This window comes from Diabrotica virgifera, chromosome 8, assembly GCF_917563875.1.
Source record: "Diabrotica virgifera virgifera chromosome 8, PGI_DIABVI_V3a".
NCBI classification, from domain to species: Eukaryota; Metazoa; Arthropoda; class Insecta; order Coleoptera; family Chrysomelidae; genus Diabrotica; species Diabrotica virgifera.
In genome coordinates, this window is record NC_065450.1 from 100,026,698 (window position 1) to 100,052,788 (window position 26,091).

Sequence of the window (26,091 nt, forward strand, 5' to 3'; positions counted from 1 at the left end):
TTGCCTTGATACACATCAAAATTTGAAATATATCCTTTTTGGTCAGCTAAGCACCAGATTTTATATCCTCGTTTTATAGGCTTCTGGGGATTATATTGTTTTAGGGTCGACCTACCCTTGAAACGTATCATACTTTCATCAACGGCGACCCTTCTTGTTGTTTTGTAAAGAGTTTGAAAATTCTGGTTGAGTTTTTCCATAACTGGACGTAATTTGTATAGCTTGTCTGTGTTATTTTTTGGAATTTCCAAGTTATTGTTGCAATGAATATTTGCCAAAATTTTCTCAAAGCGATTACGTGACATTGCATTAGTAACTAGAGGAATGCCTAAATCGGGACTTCCATTCCAGTAATGTTTCCAGTTCGGCAGTTGGTGATAGGCCATGAAGAAATTGATGCCAGTGAAACTGAGGAGCTCCTTTTCCGTGAGATCCAATTGTATATTTCTCTGGACAGCGTACAAATTACTTTGGTAAGTGATATCGCTTATGATGGAGCCAAGAACTTTTATGAATACGCTGGTTGGTGTTTCAGAACTATCAAACAATTCCTCGACCACACCTTCCGGCTCGGGATAATCGGATATTTTGGTTTTAACACTACACTTCTTCCATCTACGCGCAGGTTGTTCTTGAACTTCATTCTTAGCAGACTCTTCTACTTCAACTTTTGATAAACGCAGCTTTCTGTTTATAGTCGCAGTGTTTTGCTCACAAGATTTTCTTGAAGTGCACGCTTCCAACGATACAGTGGTGATAGTGACTGAGTCGCTTGAAACGGTTGGAGAGAATCCAATATCTTGTAAAACAATATCCTGTTTCTCATCATTATTACCATCCAATTTATTTTCAAGTGTTTGTGGATATAAAGAACTAGACTCTGTGGCATTATCTTTATCATTCACTTCACTTGAAATGTTCGGAGGCAGTCTAATATCTTGTAAAATATTCACTTTTTTCTCATCACCATTTCTTTTGAAATTATTTTTAAATGTACTTGGAAATAGCGAATCGAAGTCAGTGTCACTATCATTATCACTTTCCTCTATATCAGTATCAAAATTATTATCTAAGGGTAAGTCATCACCTGCCATAATTTCGTTGGCGATGTCTTGCAATTCTGCTTCAGAAAGAGGTTTGTTGTAAAACCATTTTATTTTTTTATGTTCCATATTCCTGACGGTACTTTTGCGGACTCTGAAACAAATAAGGTTTTCTTAGCTAAACCTCTTTCTAAATACAGAATATTTGTTTTCTGTGCATACTAGATATACCAATTTACATTATATATATACAATTAGAGCTTACCTTGTCTTGTGAAATGTCGAAAACACGATAACAGTTAGGACTAGTTTGAAACTAACCTCACACCATGCACTTTAGAACGTAACTGATGAAATATGAATGTAAATATTACTTCTGCACATGCGCTGCATCTGAGAGGGAGAAAATACATTGGACTTCTGTGTACCGTCAGGCAGAAGCGAAACAAATGAACTATGTACAATATACACGCGTTCAAACTCTGTGGTACTTTAAGGTACCGTCGGGCAACAAAGGGTTAAGGTTAAAGAAGCTACTCTAAGAGAAAGTTTTTACTTTCCTGATATGATGTTGCTTTCATGTTTTCTGTGTACAAAGAAGCTGACGCCTCCCGTTGTTTCAGTTTTACTACCGACCTGATAGAATAAATGACCTGATGTCAGGTTTTCAGGCTTTCTCCTCGCTGTTTTACCTCTCTATCGCCTATCGCGTCCAATTTAATTTTCGACACAGTAACATTTTAATTTACATTAGGATATGGATGATTAAGCAAATTCCGACAGCCCAAAATTAGGCTATTGATTATATTCAAAATAAGATAGCTAAAAGGAACTACAACGTTAACGGGGTTTTATTATTTCATATGGTCAATGGACATCTATATATGAAAAAACCGCGGAGTGCTACCATTTAAAGGGGGGCACAGGTTACATTAGGGTGAGTTCTATGCACTTTTGGTACAAACATATCTACATACAAATTGTTCCTGGTTAAATTTCCTATCTAAATATCACTTTTTAAAGTCAATGATACTTTTGATACAAAAATATATTCAAAACAAAAAGCACAAAGAAACCCAAAAGAAAGAAATTTTGTTTTTTGTCCCATAACTTTTGTCCACGAGGATATAGGTATAGACATTGCTTTACAGAAAAAAAAACCTACATATTTCTTCTTTAAAATGTTGTTTAGTAGAGGTAATTAGGATTTATAGTTTTCGAAATATGATTTTTCAAAGTTCGACACTCACAGCAATTTTGATCAATTTTCCTTGTTATTATGCAAATATTGTTCTGTAACTTTTTTGTACGTAACTTTAGGTATATTCAATGGTACACGTAATAGGAATAGAAATCAATTACTTTTAAAATGTTCTACTGTATAACGTTGTACGACTTTTTTAAAGAGATTATGGTTTTTCAAGGTTTTATACTTTTAACGATTTTTTATAATATAATATAAAAATAAAATAATATTGTATAATATATTATATATTATATAATATTATATTATATAGTATATATAATTTAATATTATATTATATATTATATAATACCTAATATAAAAAAATATTATTTTTTACATTTTTTACGATTATTTTTGCTTATTACTCATTATAACTTTTTTTTTCTTGTACATGAATATACTATAATAAATATATTGCTCAATAAAGAGGGCTTACTTTCTGTTCTTTAAAATGGTGTATCATCTATATTTAAATATTTAATGGAAACCGAGTGATTATTTGATATTTTTTTACCTGTAATATTTAAAATTATTTCTTTTTCAAAAATTACATAAACGTTAGTCTTAGAAAACATCACTCAAGTTAAAATTATTTAAACGTTGACATTTAAAAAAATTTCAAAATCAAAGTCCATCTCTTTGTTAGCATTACTTTCAATATCTTCCTCTGACACCTCAGTTATCTTAGAGTTGCCACAATTAGTACCCATGCACATGCACCCTTTGCAGAATATTGCACAACTAATTCCTCTCTTCCTAAACCGCAGTTGTTTGTACATCTTTTGGTATATTTACGTGCTATTATTTCAAGCAAAGCTTGTGGTGCAGGAGCTTTTGACAGTAAATATTGGAATCATTCCATATTTTGAAGTTTGCCCGGCCGAGTCAAGTGGATCGAAAGTATTACCTATAAAAAATAAGATTCAATCATAACACACAATCACACAAAACAGTTATAATGAGGAATTTAAAAAATAATCCTTAAATCAAAAATCGTTGCAAGTACTTATAACATTTTGAAAAAGCATACCTTATTCAAAAATAATCCTAGAATTTTTTATAATACATCATTTTAAAGTAAACAGAATAAGCTTTCTTTCCTATTGTTACGCGATTGACTCTACTATTTTATTTATTTATATTTTTAGGCACTAAGTTTAATTTAAATAAAGGAAGACTTACTTATATTATTTTATTTACATCACTTATTTATTTTAATAATTACAAATAACACCAACTAACACATCTAATTTATTTACAACTCAAATTTATGATTTAATTAACTAAACATAATAACTTCGATAACTAATATTTATATACATTTCATTAAATCTGATTCGAATACAATTATATCACGCGTCGCGGCTCGTTCATTGACTGACTGGCCTGTGCTCGAATTCCTGTTCTTAAATACTCTGACAGCGGTCGCCTCGAATCGCCGTGGAAGGTCTGGCCTTTACTCGTAACCCCGGGAAGCATCGAGAATAATTAGGCCGGGTTGTGAGGCGTCACATTGCCCCCTCCTTAAAAAATGGTTCCTCCTGGAACCATGTCGGGACTGGAACTGGATGCTGGTATCTGCAACTGGACCCTCTTTTACAACTCCCAGTTGTATAAAAGTGACAGGGGACGGTCTTCTCTCCGCACAAGTAACTATGCGGATTGCAACAGACTAACACCTGGACCTCGGTGTCTTGGAAAATTTCTTCTACCATATTTCGGATAACTCTCCAGTCTAATTGGCTGCATTCTAACTTTGGCATGGCTAACTTTTGCACGTCGGACTCCAACACGTGCTCTCTCAATTGAATTAATGCATCCCATACATCTTGGTAGGTAGGTTGGTCACGGACAGTGTCTTTTGTTACCAGATAGAATAGGTAACGTGATGCATCTTGGAGTTTCAATGCTTTGCCAGGAGCTGGCAGTTGGCATTGAAGTTCTGCAACTCGACCAAACTTCCTTCGGAAGGCGGATGCCATCCCTCGTGCGTTTTTGATACTGGCCGGGATGGTATGGGCCAGCGAATAGTCATCGGGAAGTGCGAGAAGATCTCGCTTTTCTTCAGTGGTAACACCATGTCTTGCTTTACCGGTACCTCCGTAGGCACCCATGAACTCTTCAAAGGTAAGGTCAGGTATTCCTCGAATTTGGTTGACTTCCACTTCTTCATCTACGTCGTGGTCTCCCTCGTACGGCGCCAACCGGTTATGGTGGACTATCATCGGCTTTCCCCTAGGAATCTTGCTTATTCGGTAGATAACGTCATTGATTTTCTTGACAATGAGGTACGGACCCTCCCAGAACTGCTGCAACTTGGGAGAACAACCTGTTCGCTTCTTTGGATTATAAAGCCAGACTTTGTCGTTCTCCTTAAAACATCCCTTCTCGGCTTGGGTATCGTATCGTTTCTTCATGCGGTCGCTAGCGATCTGAAGGTTAGACCGGACCAACTCATGTATATCGTCCATTCTTCTTCGTAATTCATTCACGTCATCCTCACCAGCAACATCTTCTCCAGGTCGACATCCAAACTCTAGATCACAGGGTAGACGCATCTCACGTCCAAATAGGACTTTTGCTGGTGTTTGGCCAGTTGATTCATTAACAGCAGATCTATAGGCCATTGCGAAGAACGGAAGGTACTGGTCCCAGTCTCGTTGATGATTGGACACCATCTTTGTCAAATACTTGCCGACTGTCCTATTCATACGCTCCACCATTCCATCCTATTGCGGGTGATAGGCCGTGGTCCTTGTCTTCTTCATGCCTAGTTTATCACAGATTCCTTGAAATAGATCGCTCTCAAAGTTCCTTCCTTGGTCACTATGGATCTCCAGAGGTACTCCAAATCGGCTGATGCAGTCTTTGATTAACACATCTGCAATAGTGGCGGCCTTCTGGTCTGGAATTGCGTAGATCTCCACCCACTTCGTGAAGTAATCCATTATCACCAACATGTATTTGCATCCATTGTCACTTTCTGGAAATGGCCCGGCAATATCCAAAGCTATTCTTTCAAACGGACTTCCAACATTGTACTGTCTCATAGGAGCCTTTCTTTTCCGGTAGGGCCCGTTACTTGTAGTACAGGTAGTACATTTCTTACACCAGTCCTTCACATCGTCGGAACTATTCATCTAATAAAATCGTTCCCGAATTCTCTGAAGGGTCTTCTTTACACCAAAATGCCCTCCTGATGGACTGTCGTGTAACTGACGAAGTACTTCGGCTACTCTGCTCTTTGGAATCACCAACTGTGTTCTCCTCACCGAACCATCATCATTTTCTATTACTCGTTTAAGCAAGCTGTCTTCCAAGATAAATGAGTCCCACTGGGCCCAATACGTCTTAACTACTGAGCCTAGGCTTGATATTTCTTGCCAAGATGGTCGACGATTTTCTTCTTTCCATTTTCGAATCTTCTGTAAAACTGGATCTTTTTCTTGTTCTTCCTTGATCTTGGTAGGCGTCCACTCGTCGTTGACCACTGTTGTTCTTAGTACTGCTGCTTCCTTTGACTCTGTTTTGTTGCAATGGGGACATTCTGCTGGACACGGTCTTCTAGATAGAGAATCAGCGTTCCTGTGGCTAACTCCGGCCCGATGCTCGATCTTGAAATCATATTCTTGAAGTCGTTCAATCCATCTGGCTATCTGACCCTCTGGATTCTTAAACTGCATTAACCACTTAAGGGCGGCATGGTCGGTTCGGATTAGAAACTTCCTTCCGTAGAGGTATTGATAGAAGTGTTCCACTGATTTTACTACTGCTAGAAGTTCTCTTCTCGTGACGCAATAATTTCGTTCAGGTTTTGAAAGCACTTTACTAAAATATCCAAGGACTCGTTCCTGTCCTCCTTGGATCTGCGACAGCACTCCTCCAATTCCCACATTGCTTGCATCCGTATCTAAGATGAACTCTCCTTCTGGCAGTGGATACCCTAATATTGGCGCTGTAATTAAATGCCTCTTCAAAGTTTCAAAGGCCGTTTGGCAGTCTCCATCCCAGCAATAATCCCTTGCTTCCTCTGTAAGTCGCGTTAATGGCTTAGCGATATTTGCAAACTTCTTAATGAATCTCCGGTAGTAAGTACATAGTCCCAGAAAACTTCTTACTTGATGTTTATCAGTTGGTTCCGGCCATTCCTTAATGGAATCGATTTTTCCTTTTTCCACGGCCACTCCTTCTTTGCTGACTATATGGCCTAGATAATTGACTTTACTTTGAAATAGCTGGCATTTCTTGGGGTTTAACATTAACTGGGCAGCTTTAAGTCGATTAAAAACGTCTTCTAAATTCTTCAGGTGGTCTTCAAACGTCTCTCCCAAAACGATTATGTCGTCTAAATACACCAGGCACGTTTTCCAAGATAACCCTCTCAACACATTTTCCATAAGCCTCTCAAATGTCGCAGGAGCGTTACAGAGTCCAAACGGCATAACGTTGAATTCCCATAATCCAGATCCTGTCGTAAAGGCCGTCTTCTCTTTGTCCACTGGATCCATCTCTACCTGCCAATATCCAGACTTCAAGTCCAACGTAGAAAACAATTTACTTCCAGCCAATGTGTCCAACGTGTCGTCGATCCGAGGCAGAGGATAACTAGCTTTCTTGGTAACATTGTTCAACAAACGGTAGTCCACACAGAACCTCGTAGTTCCATCTTTCTTCTTGACCAGGACCACCGGAGAGACCCATGGGCTCGTAGAAGTTTCTATCACCCCGTCTTTCTTCATTTCTTGAACAATCCTTTCAGCTTCCTTTCTCTTCGCCTGTGGTATCGTCGAGCTGATTGACGAATTGGCCTAGCGGTACCAGTGTCAATTTTATGTTTGACAACTGTCGTTCTTCCTGTCTTTCCTCCTTTCGGTACGAATACGTCACGATATTGCCTAAGAAATTCCCTTAATTTCCTTTTTTCCATTTGATTTAGAGATTGGCCTGCAACTGCAACCATTTGGTCGAACTTATCGTTGGAATTATCTGATGTTGTCGTCTGACGGATTATGGACGCCACGGGCACACAAGTTCCTACTTTTGTCTCCTTCTTGATAGTCACTGGGTAGTCATTGACATTAATCAATCTCACGGGAATTTCTTTAGCAGAAGTAACCAATTCCTTTCCAATTATGATTCCTCGGCCAACCTCCTCGTCGTGGTTCCATGGCTCCATCCTAACAGGCGTTCCTTCTTCTACAGTTCCCTGTAGCCGCGCTACGATGATCGTTTCACTCCTCGCAGGCACAACTGTATCTTCTTTAATGGCTGCTAGCACAGTTCTGTCATCATGTGGATGAAGAAATACCTCCTCGTTGCCAACTTTGATTACCCTACTCTTAAAATCCAATTGAAATCCATGCAAATTCATTACGTCCATTCCTAATATAACATCTTCTTCGATGTCTGCAACTATGACAGTATGGACGAACTTTTCTGCGGATCTACGAAAAAAGGTCGCCAACAATTGGTCGAGCGAAAAAATGTCGCGCACATTTGAGCGCGTATCAAAAGGTCGCCGGCGAAAAAACAGCGCCGACGAAATAAGGTCGCGTGCAATTGATCGCGCGAAAAAAGATCGCGTCAGAAAATATGTTTTCATTTGCATACTTTAACTTTCCTTCACACTTAATCCAGGCTTAGGTCAGATTTAGATGATGCAATAGAACTAAAGGATTGCTGTTAAATAATGACCCAAACAGTTAAATATTTTCTTATTAGTCATTTTAACCTATTGGTAAAAAATATTTCGTCAACCCAATATTGACTTCTAAATGACTTTAGTTTTATTTTCCACTTTAAATAATAGGAAAATAATTGGAAGTAAATAATCCTATTTGAAATTGATCATGTAAAATGTTCGACCAATTTAATGGTCGAATTAAGGTAATTTTAACTGTAAATGTTGTAGGGAAAGTACCTAGAGGTATTATTTCACGACTTGGCAGTGTCGCAAAATTTACCCTTGGTTATTTAAGAGTAAGTTTTAATATAAGCTTAATATATTTTACAGGGTATATACTACATATAGATAGGGTAGGTTAAGGGCTACCATCTTTATTAAAATAAAATTTCCCAAATAAAATAATGATATTGTGGTTAAAAATTATATAACAGGCACAATTTCATTAATACATTGTCACTGGTGAGTACTTATTGAAGATATCATAGTTAAAGAATACATTTATATTAATAACAGATTTGCATACTTTAACTTTCCTTCACACTTTATCCAGGCTTAGGACTGGCAGTTAGTAACTGGCGTGTTTAAAAGTTTTTTTAATTTAAATTTTTTTATTTTTTTCCAATTTTTATTTATTTTTTTTTATTTTTATTTTTTTGTGTTTTTTTAATTTTTATTTTTTTTTTGTTTTTTTTTTAAATTTTTTTTTAATTGTTTTTTAGTTTTTTATACTTGCAGTTGAAAATTTTGGGCAATTCCTCTTAAATATTCTAGATTTGGCCGGTTCCCGTATTGCAAACAAATCGTTTTTATTCGCCGCGCTGTATCTTTATAAATTTTTTTTTGAGGTTGTTGGTTTCCAGCTATGTATTGCTCCACTTTTAATCGATTTAAACTCTCTTCTTTCTTTAGCCCCGTAATAAACTTCCATAGATTTGGGTGTGCTGCATTTAATATCGAGGAGAAGCTGTTGTGCCAACCTTCGACAGCATTATTAGTACGCGGTAGATCTTCCTCTATAAATTCGAAGCAATTCCAAAGATTCCTTGGAAACATTGGCGGTCTTCTTTGTTGTCGTCGATCCAATCTGCCTATCCATACATCCTCAAAGTAGTTTATTAAAGGTGTTAGTAAATTTTCATTTTGAGTGTAAAACTCGCTGTCCAGTAGCTCTCCGAATGTTGCAACAACATCTACTTCAGGTACGAAGGCTAGGGCTGCCAATTGTCGCAGATGTAGAGCAAAATTCGCGTCTTCTGTATAAACTTGTTGCAGTCCTGTACCTTGCATGTTTCTCCACAAACATTGTGTGAAATGAAAGAAACATCCACGGATTCTGACTTCAGGAAACTCTTGTTGTAAAGCATTAATTGCTGCTTTTTCATAATCCACCATTATTGTTGTAGGACGTAAACCTGGTCGTAACGTTTTTAATTCATGGAAGAGTCGAGTGTATGTTGCCTGAGTTTTATTAGGAAGTAGAGCAAAAACAGTTGGAATAACGTTGCTATACTGTACGCCATGTATTGTATACAGCTGACCAAACAATAGAGGAGTACATGTGAATGTTCCATCGGCATACCAGTGTTCACAGCTCGCCATCAAAGTTAAATTTCTTTCAGTGGAAAATATTAAAATTCTCTGTTCGTTTGGACCACTGTCAAATAAAAGAAACGGTTCGCCGTTATTGTTTCTGGTGTATTCTTCCGGAATAATAAGCTCTGTTAAGCTTCTTGGATTTGCCGGAATAGCTTCCACTCTTTGGCGTGTGTTCTGAATAGTTCGCTTTAGGGATGAAATAGAAGGTAGCTGCCCAGTTGCACCCACAGACACTTCTTGTGAAACGGTAGCTATGATTCCTTGTGTTGTTAGTTCAACTTGATGAGCCAGTTCTTTCATTCTGTTACAAGCCTTTTTTGCTTCTAATATTGACGCATCGGCAACGTGGTTGTGACTTGTACTTTTCACTACTTCATCTCCCACTGTGTGAACTCTCCCGGTACATTTATGCTTATTGTACTGAGCGCACTTCCAAATTGTCTTTTGATCAATCGTTTTTTCCTTTCTATGGATATATCCATTATACACCAACATATTGGCACCTTTTTGACTCTTTACGTAAGTTAAGACCATCTTGACAAATCGACAAGCTAATGAATAATGAGATATACGATATTTTTCCCATCTTCTTATACATCCAAAATACATTAAAAAGTAATAAAAGTACGTTTCACGAATATGGAATAATAATTACCACATTAGTGAATAACGCACAATTAGACAAAGAACTTTTGTACAATATTTATTTTAGCATTTCCAATAATGTCTTATCGTAATGACTTCATGGAATTCCTAATAAATACCTACACAATAAGGTGCCCTTATCTAAACTACTTATTCTTCACTAATCTGCATAACGACTTTCTACTAAGAACCAATTATGCTAATTACCGGTCTCTGAAAATACCAAAAATAGGTAAACTGGTACCTGGTATTCGTTTGTATGTAATATATACTGTAAATAGAACTATTATTACTGTACATTTTTAACGATATCCGATTAGGAAGAGCAAACACTTTTAAACACGCCAGTTTTTTGCTGACAGTCCTAAGCCTGTAAAAAGTGTGAAGGAAAGTACCTTTCTGAATTTAGATCCATATATTAAAATTATTCACGTAGAACAAAAAAAATACTTTCTTCATGTTAAAAATTGTTCAATTTTCAAGTATATTCACTTGAATAACCTGAAAATACCATATGAAATAATTTCCCATTCTCCTATATTTCCCATCTTCCTACACATCCAAAATACATTAAAAAGTATTTAGATATACGTTATTTTTCCCATCTTCTTATACATCCAAAATACATTAAAAAGTAATTAGATGGAATTCCAAGACTAATCGGCTCATAATGCATAAAGTTAAAGTATGCAAATAGAATTTCTTTAGAACCTTTTTGAAAACCAATTGAATGGTTTTAATAATGTAAAACATGACGCGATCTTTTTTCGCGCGATCAATTGCACGCGACCTTATTTCGTCGGCGCTGTTTTTTCGCCGGCGACCTTTTGATACGCGCTCAAATGTGCGCGACATTTTTTCGCTCGACCAATTGTTGGCGACCTTTTTTCGCGACACCCTTTTCTGCTCCAATTCCTAATTGTATCTGGATTTCTCCATGGGTGTTGGCGTTTGCACCTGTGGCAGTCCGTAGTCGCAACCTCGTTGGTAAGAGTTTCTTAGGGCTGTTTAAAACTGACGGTCGTATAATGGTCCTGGTTGCTCCGGTATCAACCAACAATGTATACTTTTTACCATTTATTTCTCCACCTACATATACACTATCTTCACGGCATTTCAAAGAAGCTATTAGTATTAGATGGTCTTTAGAGAAGTTCTGAGTCGAGGCTACCCCCCTAGGGTCTGTCCGTTCTCTTATTTCCTGCTGGTGAGTTTCTTGATTTGCGTTCTTACTTAAACTACGTGGGTGGCCCTTTTCGCCACAACTGAAGCAATTCATGGTCTTCGTTTTCTTCGATGTAAAGCCTTTCACCATATTTACCAGCTGGTCAAGTTTCTCTTCATCCTCTTCTTTCACAGTTCGAAGTGCACTGTACTCACCAGAGGCCTGCGTAGCTGATTCGAACTCGAGGGCCGCGGACAATACATCGACCCGCGTTTTGTGACGAGCTAATCGCAGTGTTCTCTGCATTTCAAAATCACGAAGACCATCGGTAAATGTTTGAACAGCCAACATTTCCATCATGTCTTCGGGAGCTGTTGGATAAGCAAATCGCACTAGCCTGGCAATATCTAGCTCATATTCTTGAAGAGCTTCATCTTTCTTTTGTCGTCGATTTTTAAGCCGCGCCTGATAGACATACTCCAAATGTTCCTGCCCATAGCGCATGTTTAGTCTCTTCATAAGTTGTTCATAATCATTAGTTTCCTCTACTGCTACGGTCTCAAATACATCTAAAGCCTCTCCTCGAAGAGCAATAACCAGGTTTACCGCTTTGTCTTTTTCAGACCATCCGTTCGCTCTTGCACCTGCTTCGAACTGTTTCACATAACTGTTCCAGGAAGACTTTCCGTCGAAAGTTGGAATTTTGACTCGAGCAGAACTTACACTGCCTTCAGTTATCGACCGTGGCTCCGATTTGTATTTGGGCCTATCCTCTTCTATCTTCTTTTCCATCTCCTTGATCTTTACTTCAGAAGCAGAGACTTGGTTTTGTAGCAACGATACTAGTCCATAGAGTTTGGTCACACAGCAGGAAACTTTCGAAATTAATGAAACCAAATCAGCATGCTTGTCCTCGAATAAATAGGCTTCTGGATCATGACCATCTTCTTTTAGGGCGTCCTTCAGACGTTTGACTAAATCGGCCTTTTTGCCAGTAGAGTCCAGGTCCCTTTCTTCCAATTCAAGCCTCAGATCTGCAGTTGTTAGCTTACACAAGGAAGGCATGATCACACACTTTGTTTATTACGATTTATATTTTATTTATTTTTAAAAGATTCACACTGTATTTAAACCGAAAATTTACGTTGATATTTATTTCAAGTATCCTCACTTCTGCACCATTTTGTTACGCGATTGACTCTACTATTTTATTTATTTATATCTTTAGGCACTAAGTTTAATTTAAATAAAGGAAGACTTACTTATATTATTTTATTTACATCACTTATTTATTTTAATAATTACGAATAACACCAACTAACACATCTAATTTATTTACAACTCAAATTTATGATTTAATTAACTAAACATAATAACTTCGATAACTAATATATACATTTCATTAAATCTGATTTGAATACAATTATATCACGCGTCGCGGCTCGTTCATTGACTGACTGGCCTGTGCTCGAATTCCTGTTCTTAAATACTCTGACAGCGGTAGCCTCGAATCGCCGTGGAAGGTCTGGCCTTTACTCGTAACCCCGGGAAGCATCGAGAATAATTAGGCCGGGTTGTGAGGCGTCACACTATTATATAATATATACCTAAATGTAGAAAGAAAAGTTATAATGGGAAATTTAAAAAATAATCGTAAAAAAATATAAAAACTCGTTAAAAGTATAAAATCTTGAAAGATAACCTCTTTAAAAGAAGTCGTACAACATTATACAGTAGACCATTTTAAAGGTAATTGATTTCTATTCCTCTTACATGTACCATTGCATATGCCTAAAGTTTCGTAGATAAAAGTTACAGAACAATATTTGCGAAATAACAAAGGAAAATTGCCCAAAATTGCTGTGAGTGGCGAACTTTGAAAAATCATATTTCGAAAACTCTAAATCCTAATTACCTGTACCAAACATCATTGTAAAGACAAAATGTGTAAGTTTTTTTTCTGTGAAGCAATGTCTATACCTATATCCCCGTGGACAAAAGTTATGGGACTAAAAACAAATTTCTTTCTTTTGGGTTTCTTTGTGCTTTTTCTTTTGAATATATTTTTGTAAAAAAAAGTATCTTTGACTTTAAAAAGTTATATTTAGATAGGAAATTTAACCAGGAACAATTTTTATGTAGACGTGTTTGTACCAAAAGTGCATAGAACTCGCCTTAATGTAACCTGTGCCCAGGGACTAATTCACCCATTTCTCAAAAACGCACCCCTTTAAATGGTAGCACTCCGCGGTTTTTTCATATATGGAGATTCATTGACCATATGAAATAATAAAACCCCGTTAACGTTGTAGTTCCTTTCTATAGTACATAATCAATAGCCTAAATCCCGACACGCCAGAATCCCGACAGGTTTGATAAGTTCTTTTTTAACATTATAATTACATTTATTTCTGTTTTTTTGTTTATGGAAATCTGTTTTATATTGTTTGTTACTAAACAGAAGTATTTACAATTTAATATGAACTAATTTTCTAAGTAAAATTTCTAACATAGGTACATGAATTCAATTATTTTTCTTTTTTTGCCAATACATAGTCCAATAATATATGATGATGTATGTATGGAGGGTGGAATATCAAAAGTACGTGTAAATAATAAACTGTCTGACAGCTTTGAAATCAACAGTGGACTCAAACAGGGTGATGCGTTATCTCCACTACTTTTTAACCTTGTATTAGAGAAAGCCATGAGGTCGGTCGAAATAAGGACAGAACTGCTATCGGTTCAAGGTCCCATGTTATTACTAGCTTACGCAGATGACATTGATCTCGTTGGAGACTCCATCCTATCAACAAAAGCCATTTTCAACAAGGTGGAAGGAGCAACAAGCGAAGTAGGGCTGAGGATTAATGAAGAGAAGACGAAATATATGTGTATAAATAGAATGTAATCACAAGTAAAAAGTTGATGAGAGCTGTCACAGAGATTGTACCATATTCCGACCGCACAGCCTTGGTAAAGAAGCGAAGCCAAATAATCTCAACATCATACAGGTCTATGCACCAACTGCAGATGCAGCAGAGGAAGAGGTGAAAAACTTTTATAGTGAAATCAAAGAATTGCTTAAATTGACAAATAAACATGATGATAACATAATTATGGGAGATTTTAATTCCAAAATAGGGAAAGGCAGCTTTGAAGACGTAGTTGGACCTTATGGTCTTGGAACAAGGAACGAAAGGGGTGACCGACTTGTACAATTTTGTCAGGAAGAAAACATGAGAGTTACCAACACATGGTTCCAACTCGACCCCCGTCGCCTTTATACTTGGAAATCTCCAGCCGATAGAGCTCATAACATAATAAGAAATCAGATAGACTTCATTCTCATCAACGGTAGATTCAGCACAACTGTCAAAAGAGCTTGCACATATCCTGGAGCAGATGTGCCTTCTGACCATGTACTATTAGTGGCCGTCATAAAGATCGCTCTTTCATGCAAAAACAAGCCTGAAACTCAACAACAGATCGCATTGGATAAACTGAAAGATCCAATGATACAAGGAGAAATAAGTAATGAAATAAACACACAAATTCAAATATTGACGACAAACATTACCGAAGATCTAACACCAACATGGAATACGATTACAAGTGCTGTAACAGACATCATGAAAAGCAACTTGGGGTACAAACCAAAGAACAAGAAGCAAAAATGGATGACAGAAGAAATACTATTACTAATGGATGAACGACGACGACACAAGAATGACCCAGATGGCAGCAATATGTATAAAAACATTAACAGGCAAATAAAAGCAAATATAAGAATAGCAAAAAATGAATGGCTTAAGCAACAATGTATCGATCTAGAACATTTACAACGACAGCACGACGATCGGAATTTAGATAAAAAGCTTAAGGAGACTGCTGGAATATACAGAAAACGAAGACAAACTATTATAGTTAATCAGGATAACCAGGTAGTGCTAGGTGAAAAAGAGAAAATTCATATATGGGAAAACTATCCAGGAGCTCTTTCATGATGAAAGACCCATGAGTGAAGTTTATACAGACGACCAGCTGACTGGCCCTTCAATCACTAAAGAGGAAATAGAAAATGCAATATTATATTCAAAAAACAATAAGGCACCTGGACCTGATGAAATCCCTTCCGAAATACTCAAACTACTAGATGAAAGGGGAATTTCAGCACTACATAAAATATTTAATTTTATTTATGAAACTGGTTGCTATCCTCAGCAGTGGTTGCTCTCTACATTTATTCCCCTACCCAAAAAAGTCAATGCAAAAAGATGTGAGGATCACAGACTCATTAGCCTGATGAATCACACTTTAAAAATATTCTTAAAAATACTACATCAAAGATTATACAAAAAATGTGAATGGGACATCAGTGATTCTCAGTTTGGGTTTAGGCAAGGTTTGGGAACAAGAGAAGCAATAGTAGCAACACAAGTGTTGGTTCAAAATTGTTACGATCAGAGGAAGGGCGTATTCCTGTGCTTTTTAGACTACGAGAAAGCGTTTGATCGTGTCCAACATCACAAGTTAATGCAGATCCTCAAGAAGCTTGATATAGACCAAAAAGACATAAGATGCATTGAAAACTTGTACTGGTATCAGGCAGCACAATTAAAAATAGACAATTCTATATCCAAATCCATACATATAAGAATAATAAGACACTCAATAAGTTCGGCAGGGATGTGTGCTTTCCCCTCTTTTATTTAACATTTATTCTGAAGCCATATTTCAAGAGTCTTTGGAAGATGCAGAGATGGGAATCAAAGTGAATGGAGTATTGATCAACAACATACGATATGCTGATGATGCTGTCTTAATTTGCGACAACATAGCAGATCTTCAACAACTTGTCACTATAATCGGAGAATACAGTAAGCGAATGGGATTAGAGATTAATACCAAAAAGACCAAATTCATGATCATCTACAGAAACTTGGATGCATTTGAAAACTCCACCATAACACTGAATACTAAGTCCATTGAGAGAGTGAGCACATTCAAATACCTAGGAACGTGGCTTTTTGAAGACTGGACATCAGACAGGGAAGTAAAATGTCGCATTGAGCAAGCTCGACAAGCTTTCGTAAAATTCAGGAAGGTACTGATCTGTTCAGAGTTCGACCTTACACTGAGACTAAGGTTTACTAAATGCTACGTGTGGTCGGTGCTGCTATATAGCATAGAGGGCTGGACACTCAAAACGAGGGATATAAACAGATTAGAAGCCTTCGAAATGTGGCTTTATCGCCGTATTCTAAAGATACCATGGACGGCGAAAGTCACAAATGTGGATGTCCTTAAAAGAATCAACCAAGAACGTCAGCTTTTCGAAAATATCAAGAAAAGAAAAACGGCGTATTTGGGTCACATCATGCGAAACGAAAAATACCAGTTCCTTCAACTTATAATCCAGGGTAAAATTGAAGGCAAGAGAGGAATAGGACGCAAGAAAATGTCCTGGCTCCGAAACATAAGGCAATGGACAGGGATTAACGACATACAATCTCTGATACACATTGCAAGAAACAGAGAGTTATTGGAAAATGTGATCGCCAACATCCATTAGTGGATTTGCATTTGAAGAAGAAGAAAAAATAGAACGACATGAAGAGACAGGATAGGACAAAATGTGACGGTCAACACCTTCAATTTCGAAAGAGTACAACGTTTTAAGTATCTGGGGGCCGTAATCACAGGTGACAACGATGTTACTGAAGAAATAAAAGACAGAATCCAATCAGCAAATCGCTGTCTATTCGCACTGGATAAGCTTATAAAATCAAAAAATCTTACAAGAAGTTCCAAGATCAAAATTTATAAATCCATCGTCAGACCAGTACTAACATATGGATGCAAAACGTGGACCATGACCAAATCAAACGAAGAAAAGCTCAGACGTTTTGAACGAAAAATACTTACAAAAATTTTCGGACCTCACCACGACATTAACACAAACCAGTATAGGATCAGAACCAACATCGAATTAAAAGCACTTTACAATGATACCGATATTGTCCAAGAAATTAAATCACAGCGACTAAGATGGGCAGGCCACGTGCACAGACTTCATAACGAAAGACTTGTAAAACTGGTATGGGAGGAGATTCCTACAGGCAAAAGACCACTTGGACGTCCCAGAATGCGATGGAGAGATAACATCCAAGCAGATCTCCGGAAAATGAACATTCCATTTATTGACCCTAAGTTGATGAAAGACCGACGAAACTGGAAGAAAGTTGTACAGTCAGCCAGGACCCACCCAGGGTTGTAGTGCTACGTGATGATGATGATGAATAATATATGATCAAATCCTCAATACAAGTTTACTTTCATACAGACTGTTTAGTTTTAAATTAGATATACACCCTAGACATGGTAACAATGCTTCCCCGCTTCCCACCTAATGCACCAGATCCTCACCGATTCATTCAGCATTCAGTCATTCGTCATTCTACAGCACATTCTGCAGTGGCAATGTATCTCATTCTCTAAGCAATGTGGCCGATTTTAGCGCTTCCTTCAGTGGGGTATATCTAATCCAACATTAAACAGTTCGTATACCGTTGTTTTTGTTCAATTATCTTTTCGAGCTTTATTTAGTGTTTGTAATAGGTCATTACAACGTACAATTCTACTCCATTTAGTCCATGTGGTGAGACCGCTTTCGTCTGAAAAAAATTTCTGATTCGGTTTCTTTGTGGATTCCTATTCAAAAATGTCCCCTTTAAACAAATCAGAAGGGTGCCGGGCGGAATTTTTCGGCAGAAATTGTTTAAACAATTTTTTTAAACAAATACAAAAGATCATATTTTTTTGCTCAGGAACATATATTTTTAGATTTTTTGGGTTAATCTAAACAAGAAAGGTATTTTGTAATTTTTCTCAGAAATTGATAGTTTTGGAGTTATAGGCGGGTTAAAATCTGAAAAATGCGAAAATACGCATTTTCGAGGCTTAAAAACTCATATTTAGATTAGTATTTTTGAGGTTGCCAGATACTTATATTGAAGACTGAACATTCAGCTTCAAGATTCTAAAGAGTGATCGCGTCTAACTTTAATTTATACAGTTGTTTTTTAATTGTTAAATATGCGTGTTTATCCGACTTTTTTGCCGGTGCGGCGCGCTGCATTTCAAAAATCTCCTATTTTTCTAGATTCTTTGTGATATTCTAAATAAAATATGTTTCTTTCCATTTTTTTTTCAAAAGTTAATAGTTTTTAAGTTATAAGCGATTTAAAATCCGAAAAATGACAAAAAAACGCATTTTCGGATTTTAAATCGCTTATAACTTTAAAACTATTAACTTTTGAGAAAAATGTCAAGAAACTTATTTTATTTAGAATGTCCCAAAGAATCTAGAAAAAATATTTTTCGGAAGAAAATAGGAGATTTTTGAAACGGAAAAAAATCGGATAAACACGCATATTTAACAATTAAAAAACAACGGTATAAATTACAGTAGAACCCCGGTCAACCGAAATCGGGTTAACCGGAACCCGGGTCAACCGGAACGTAAATAGTTACTTAAGTTGTTCAGTTTATACAGTACATACTCTAGTAGCCTACTATGTATGTATTTACCAATCCATTATTGTATTTTAAATATTTTGTATAGCTGTAATAAAATACTCTATTACTGTACTGTACATACTACAGTATATATAGACATTGTAAATTCATTTTCCCTATACGCCATGTTATTAGGCTATTTTTAGCATATGACGGCTAAACCGAAAAATTGGTTATCCGAAACGGCTCTCCCCCCTTTATTTCGGTTAACCGGGGTTCTACTGTAAAGTTAGACGCAATTACTCTTCAGAATCTTGAAGCTGAATATTTAGTCTTCAATTTAAGTATCTGGCAACCTCAAAACTACTAATTTGAATATGAGTTTTTAAGCCTTGAAAATGCGTATTTTCGCATTTTTCAGATTTTAAATCGCCTATAACTCGAAAACTATCAATTTCTGAGAAAATTTACAAGATACCTTTCTTGTTCAGAATGACCCCCAAAACTCAAAAATATATAATCCGGAGCAAAAAAACGTGATCTTTTGTATTTGTTTAAAAACATTTTTTTAACAATTTCTGCCCAAAAATTTCGCCCGGCACCCTTCAGATTTGTTTAAAGGGGACATTTTTGAATAGGAATCTACAAAGAAACCGAATCAGAAATTTTTCTAGACGGGAGCGGTCTCACCTCATGGACTAATTAAAATGTTACAATTTTTAAGCCATGCCTTGCATTTGTTAGAGGAGTCAATTTTATTTCTTTAATGTGTAGGGGGATCAGTAGAAGCTTCAGTTCAAGTTTTTGGGGTCGCCACCCTTGTCCCCCGGCCGCCATCTTGGAAATGGGATGCAAAGGGGTTTTGCATCATATCTCGTAAACTACTAACCCTACGGAAAATCTAATTCAACATAAAATGTAGCAAATTAAATTTTCTACAATTTTGTTTCTATTACTTTTTATCGTCAAATGACCAACAAAAAAGATATAAACAAAAATATGTAAACAATTTTTAACAAGTTTCCTTTTGGAGGTTATAACTTTTTTCAGTTCATTTCAGTTCATTTTAAAATAAAATAACATTATACCAATTTTGTAGAGGGTTTTTCAGCGAACAATTTCCACTATAAAGTTGTTTAATTCTATTTATTTTTATAGGTTTTACAGCGCTTCAAACTTGACCAGATTTTCAAATGCTCATAGGGATACAATAAAAACAAAAGTTAGGCTTACTTTTCTATCTATATATATTTTTTATTCATACAGTTTATTATGATTTTAACATTCCTATGCTATTATTAATCTGTTTTTGACCTTTCTGCCCACTATAAAACTTATAACCCTAAGCCTATATAGAAAAGGCCCAAGAAGTTGTTTGAGGACAAATTCGCAGGTTCAGGAGAAGAATGACGCAACTGCAAAATGCAAAATTCTTAATAAGAGCAAAAAACGAATCTTCGATATTAAAATCATAAAGTATGATCAAAATTAGCCATTCACCACACCGTGGCCAGGATCTCGAGATATAAACGTTCTTTGGGGTGTGCCCCTTGTTTATGAAGTAACATACCTTTTTCCTATTGTATATTTTGACTTAAAATTTTTCAAAAAACTTCATCATGAATTATATTTTGTTGTTGTGTTGGTTAAAATTATAAACTAAAAAGTTTGTCACTCAACTTTTTTAAGTAAACATGAAACTAACGAAATATGAAGATAAAATGTTTAAAAACTAACAACTCCTTTTTTAATCTGTTTAAACATTTTGGACAAATTTCATTGTTATCTACATATTTCAAAGATGACACAGTAAAATCTTCAAAAAGAAATATTTACAGCGACCAAAGATACAGCGAGGTAAATTTGAAAAATCATCAAAATTGATTTTCGGCATTTTTGTATAAAATTTGATTTTTGAACATGTTTCACCAAATCTAGATAAAAATAAACTTCATATTCGGATTCAGCGACCTCGAAAACATAAAAATAGACCAAAATTGGTCATTCACCTTAAATTTGATTTTCGCGGTCGGCATAACGATTGCTTCCGTTCGACTAATACCGGGTGTTCACTTATATTTTCCCCCATTTTAGCTGCCTATAACTTCTAAACGGCTCAAGATAAAAATATGCGGTTTTCACTGTTTCAATGTTTTATTTTAGTAAAAGTTTTGTCTGGATGCATTGAATTTTTTATATCGCTTTCAAATACGAAATAAAAAATGGCTGATTTTTGAAAAAAACGTTGACTTTTTTTAATGGAACACCCAGTATATTCTTTTGTAAATTGAAAGAAAGGTCATTCACCTATCTAGCGATATAAATGTTTTCAAAATCGGTTGTCAAATCACTGAGTAATTAATTTTTAAAATGAGAGGTGCAACGTGAATGTCACATACCTAAATAACATAACTAAGCAAGTTACGTGATTTCCACATTGCATCTCTCATTTTAAAAATTAATTGCTAAGTAATTTGACAACCGATTTAAAAAAAAATGACCGTTTTTTTAAGTTATTAGGTAAATGACGTTTTTTTATATCACTTTTAAATAAAAAATGGCGGATTTAAAAAAACGTTGACTTTTTTTTATTAAAACACCCAGTATATTTTTTATCTTAAAAAAACGGTCATTTACCTATCCAGCGATATAAAATTTTTTAAAATCGGTTGCTAAATGACTGAGAAATTAATTTTTAAAATGAGAGATGCAATGTGGAAATCACATATAAACATAATATCATTATGCTCAGTTATGTTATTTAGGTATGTGATATCCACGCTGCACCCCTCATTTTAAAAATTAATTACTCAGTCATTTGACAACCGATTTTGAAAAACTTTATATCGCTGGATAGGTGAATGACCTTTCTTTCAATTTACAAAAAATATACTGGGTGTTCTATTAAAAAAAAGTCAAGAACGTTTTTTTCAAAAATCCGCCATTTTTTTTTTCGTATTTGAAAGCGATATAAAAAATTCAATCCATTCAGACAAAACTTTTACTAAAATAAAACATATCAGCGAAAACCGCATATTTGTATCTTAGCCGTTTAGAAGTTATAGGCAGTTAAAATGGGGGAAAATATAAGTGGACACCCGGTATATAGATAGAAAAGTATTTTATTTTATTGCATTCCTATGAGAATTCGAGAATCTGCTCAAGATTGGAGCGCTGTAAAACCTAGATAATAAATAAAATTAAACAACTTTATAGTGAAAATTGTTCATTGAAAAATCCTCTACAAAATTGCTATGATGGTATTTTATTGTGAAATGAACGGAAAAAAAGTTATAACCTCCAAAAGCAAACTTCTTACAAAATTTTCTCATATTTTTGTTTATAACTTTTTTGTTGGTCACTTGACGATAAAAAGTAATAGACATAAAATTGTAGAAAATTTAATTTGCTACATTTTATGTGTTATTAAATTTTCTGTGGATCCAGCTATGGGGTACAACAGCAAAATCCAACATATCCATAATGGAAAGATTGCAATCCAAAGTGTTACGCTCTATAACAGACGCCCCATGGTTCGTGTCAAACAAAGACATTCATTGTGATCTAGAAGTACCTACGATCAGTGAAGTGATAGTTCAGTGCAGTGTTCGGTACATAAAACGCCTAGAAAGCCATCCAAATGCCCTGGCAATAAACTTGCTTGATAATAGTCAACAAACTCACAGACTAAAACGTAAAAATCCACTGGACCTTATTTATAAATAAGTTTTATACCTCACCGTAATTGTGTTTATATTTTAGATATATGTATTGTTTGTAATGTAAAATGTATGTTTGTATGTAGCATATTATCGGAATGTCATATTTGTTCCATACTAGAGGTCCAGTCATTGGACTTACCTCTCTAACGTCAATTCTTTTTTATTTCAAACCCCAAAGACGCTTATTGTTAGAATTTTTATAACTAACAGATTGCTGAATAAACGTTTCAAAAAAAAAAAAATTAAATTTTCTGTAGAATTGCTAGTTTAGGAGATACAGCGCGAAAGCCCTTTGCACCCCTTTTTCCAATGTGGCGGCCGAGGGACAAGGGTGGCGACCCCAAAAACTTGAACTTAAGCTTATACTGAACCCCCTACACATTAAAAAAATAAAATTGACTCCTCTAAGAAATGCAACCCTAAATGTAACATTTCAATGGACTATCACAGTTCTCTATGTAGTAACAATTGTAAAGTTCTTCAAAATCATTACACCTTATTATTATAACCTAGCTATAAAAATATTGAATTGCCAAAGAATTCATAATAATGTACAAATGGCCCTGAATGATATAATTTATCCTCCCCTTTGTCTTCACTGCAGCATCCATTTTAGGTCTGGATCCCCCGTATGAAAAAAAAGTTGATTAATAGCAAGCTGAAAATTTGTTAATAGCTTAAGGGTGTCTAGTCGGATAAACTTTGATATATGGGAACACTGGAACAGGGGCAGTTTTAATTGTAGAACAGGTTAAAAATTTGGAACGGTCACACCACGAAAACGGCACATTTATTTTGTCCGACAGAACAGACTTAAAATCTCCGAACAGAGATTAAACTCTCATGCAAAAATCAGACTGCTGTTTATCACCTGTCATAATTCATTTCATTTGACATATTCTACATGTTCCACTCATTAAAACGCCCATTTGCTGATAAATAGCAGTCTGATTTTTGCATGAGAGTTTAATCTCTGTTCGAAGAGTTTAAGTCTGTTCTGTCGGACAAAATAAATGTGTCGTTTTCGTGGTATGAACAATTTAACCTGTTCCACAATTAAAACTGCTCCTGTTCCAGTGTTCCCATATATCAAAGTTTATCCGACTAGACACCCTTGAGCTATTAACAAATTTTCAGCTTGCTATTAATCAACTTTTTTTTTCATACGCGGGATCCAGACCTTTTTGGCTTGCAAATTGTAGAAGCCTTGGAGGTGTCACCAGGGAAATGTACCAATAAGTTTTCAATTTAAAAATCTTTTAGTAATATTTTTAATATTTTTAATATTATTAATTTTGCTATAAGGATTGAAAACTAACTTCATCTTTCAATTGCCAGATGACGCTAGTCACCTAATACCTTCACTTCGGTTGCAATGGGTGGGAGGGGCTCTCGACGCTAGTCAATTGGGGTATGGAGAACAGTGCCTACGTTCTTTCCGATGAGGCTCCAATAAGAGCCGAAAATCGCGATTCAGAGGACTGGACTGCGCTCCATATTCTAATTGAAAAGTAAGATTGTTTTGCCTTCGCATTGCAACTGAATAAAAATGGTATACATTTTTATTTTATATAATTTATAGTTATTAGGGTACCAAGGGTATTATAAGGATAATAACGCTTGAGGTCAATGGTGTAAATACCGAGGGCCTTTGGGCCGAGGGATATACGTTGACCGAAAGCGTTATTATCTATAATACCCGTGGTGCCTTCAACGTTTAATGTCCGACTAAATATTCTTTATATGCAAAAAATTTGAATGAATTTTTAATTAATTAGTTTTTAAATAAGTACGTTTACCAGCAATAGTCGTAGCGTAATTGTGGTAACCATAGTTTTACTTTGGTTGTTATTTCTTAACGTAATAGTATTTAACTAGTTATTTAAATTTAATGCCCTAGGGTGTTATTTTTCAAAATAACGCCCTAGGGCATTATATCATACTTAACTGACTTCAAAATCATGTCATTATTTGTCAAATATTATACCAGTCGGACATTAATGATTTTAATGTGCACAATTTCTTAAGTGAGCAAATTATACTGATAATGAGTTTTATGTGTTTATATTACAATAATATTATATGTTTACATTACCAAATATGTCGCATCTAAATGCGAAAGTTAATTTCTCCGTTTTTATTTCAGACCATACGAAATCATAATAATGGGGGATCTCATAGATCAAAATCATGGACAGATTATACGAATTATCCTAAGGAGAAGATAATTTCATATACCAGACCGTATATGAAGAGACAGTACTTAACTAACATGCAAGAGGTTAGTTTCGCCTTATTTTTTTATTTATCATCCTAATGTATTTACAATCTATAATACAAACAATAAGTAAATTGTACAATATTTAATAATATTTAAAAATAATATCTTCTAGATATTTGCCCATTGACAATTTCCTGTTCAATATATACAGTGCGGTGGAATAAGTGTTGCCCCCCCTGTTAACTTGTTTATTTTAAAAATATAAGTAAAACGCTCGGACAGGTCGATTTTTAAACTAACCATAGTATATTATAGCATCAACGTTTCGAACTTTACCCGATCGCTCTTCAGGTGACAGCCATAACTTTGATTTTTTTAAATGGGAAAGTACATCATGTGACACCTCATTTCTCTCTCTCTCTTCAATCCTGACCCCCGGAGGGAGTGTAGTGGTCGACGTGAAGTCGTGTATTGTCCGTCTCCAAAGATCTATGTCTCTGGTCATTTCTTTTAATTTACGCATAGGTCTTTTACATATTCCTGTAATCTGATCGATCCATCTTGCTGGGGATCTTCCTCGTGATCTTCGGCCTTCCACCTTTCCTTGTATAATGAGTCTTTCTATGTTTTCTGTGTTGGCTCTCAAAACATGTCCAAAGTATTTTAATTGTTGGAGATGGACTTTACTAGAGAGCCGTTGGCTAACTTTTAGCTCTCTTAAAATCGAATTATTTGTTCTATGGTCGGTCCAAGGAATTCGTAGCATTCGTCTCCAACAGAACATTTCAGTGGCGTCTATCTTTCTTCTTTCCGAATTTCTCAGGGTCCAAGATTCACATCCGTAAGTCAGTATTGGGAATATTAAGCAGTTGATCAACCTCATCTTTAACGCTCTTGAAATTTGACAGTCCTTCCATATTGTGGTCATTTTTGCTGTGGCGACTTTTGCTAGATCACATCTACGTTTTATTTCCTCCTGTAGTGACCCTGTATTTGTGATTATTGATCCCAGATATAAGTATGAGTTCACAACCTCAAACCGATCAATTGTGGTTATATGTGGATGATTGTTATGTAGTCTATCCACTATCATGATCTTTGTCTTTGATATGTTTAATTGCAGACCAAATATTTGACTTTCGTTTTCAACCAGTCGTATAAGATCAATCAGCTCTGCTTGACTATTTGCAAGAAGGGCTGTGTCATCTGCGAAACGTAGGTTGTTTATTTTATGACCATTTATTGA

At 35.7% G+C, this 26,091-nt stretch overlaps 1 protein-coding gene across 3 annotated transcripts in view; it reads left to right on the forward strand.

Moving 5' to 3' along the window:
• Positions 1-26,091, forward strand: part of LOC114342595 (protein Shroom) — a 582,613-nt gene that overhangs the window by 261,647 nt on the left and 294,875 nt on the right. For all 3 annotated transcript variants that reach the window (XM_050659441.1, XM_050659440.1, XM_050659439.1), the window contains one exon: positions 24,771-24,905. In XM_050659441.1, coding sequence (XP_050515398.1) covers positions 24,771-24,905 — 135 coding nt within the window. The remainder of the gene's footprint in view (positions 1-24,770; positions 24,906-26,091) is intronic.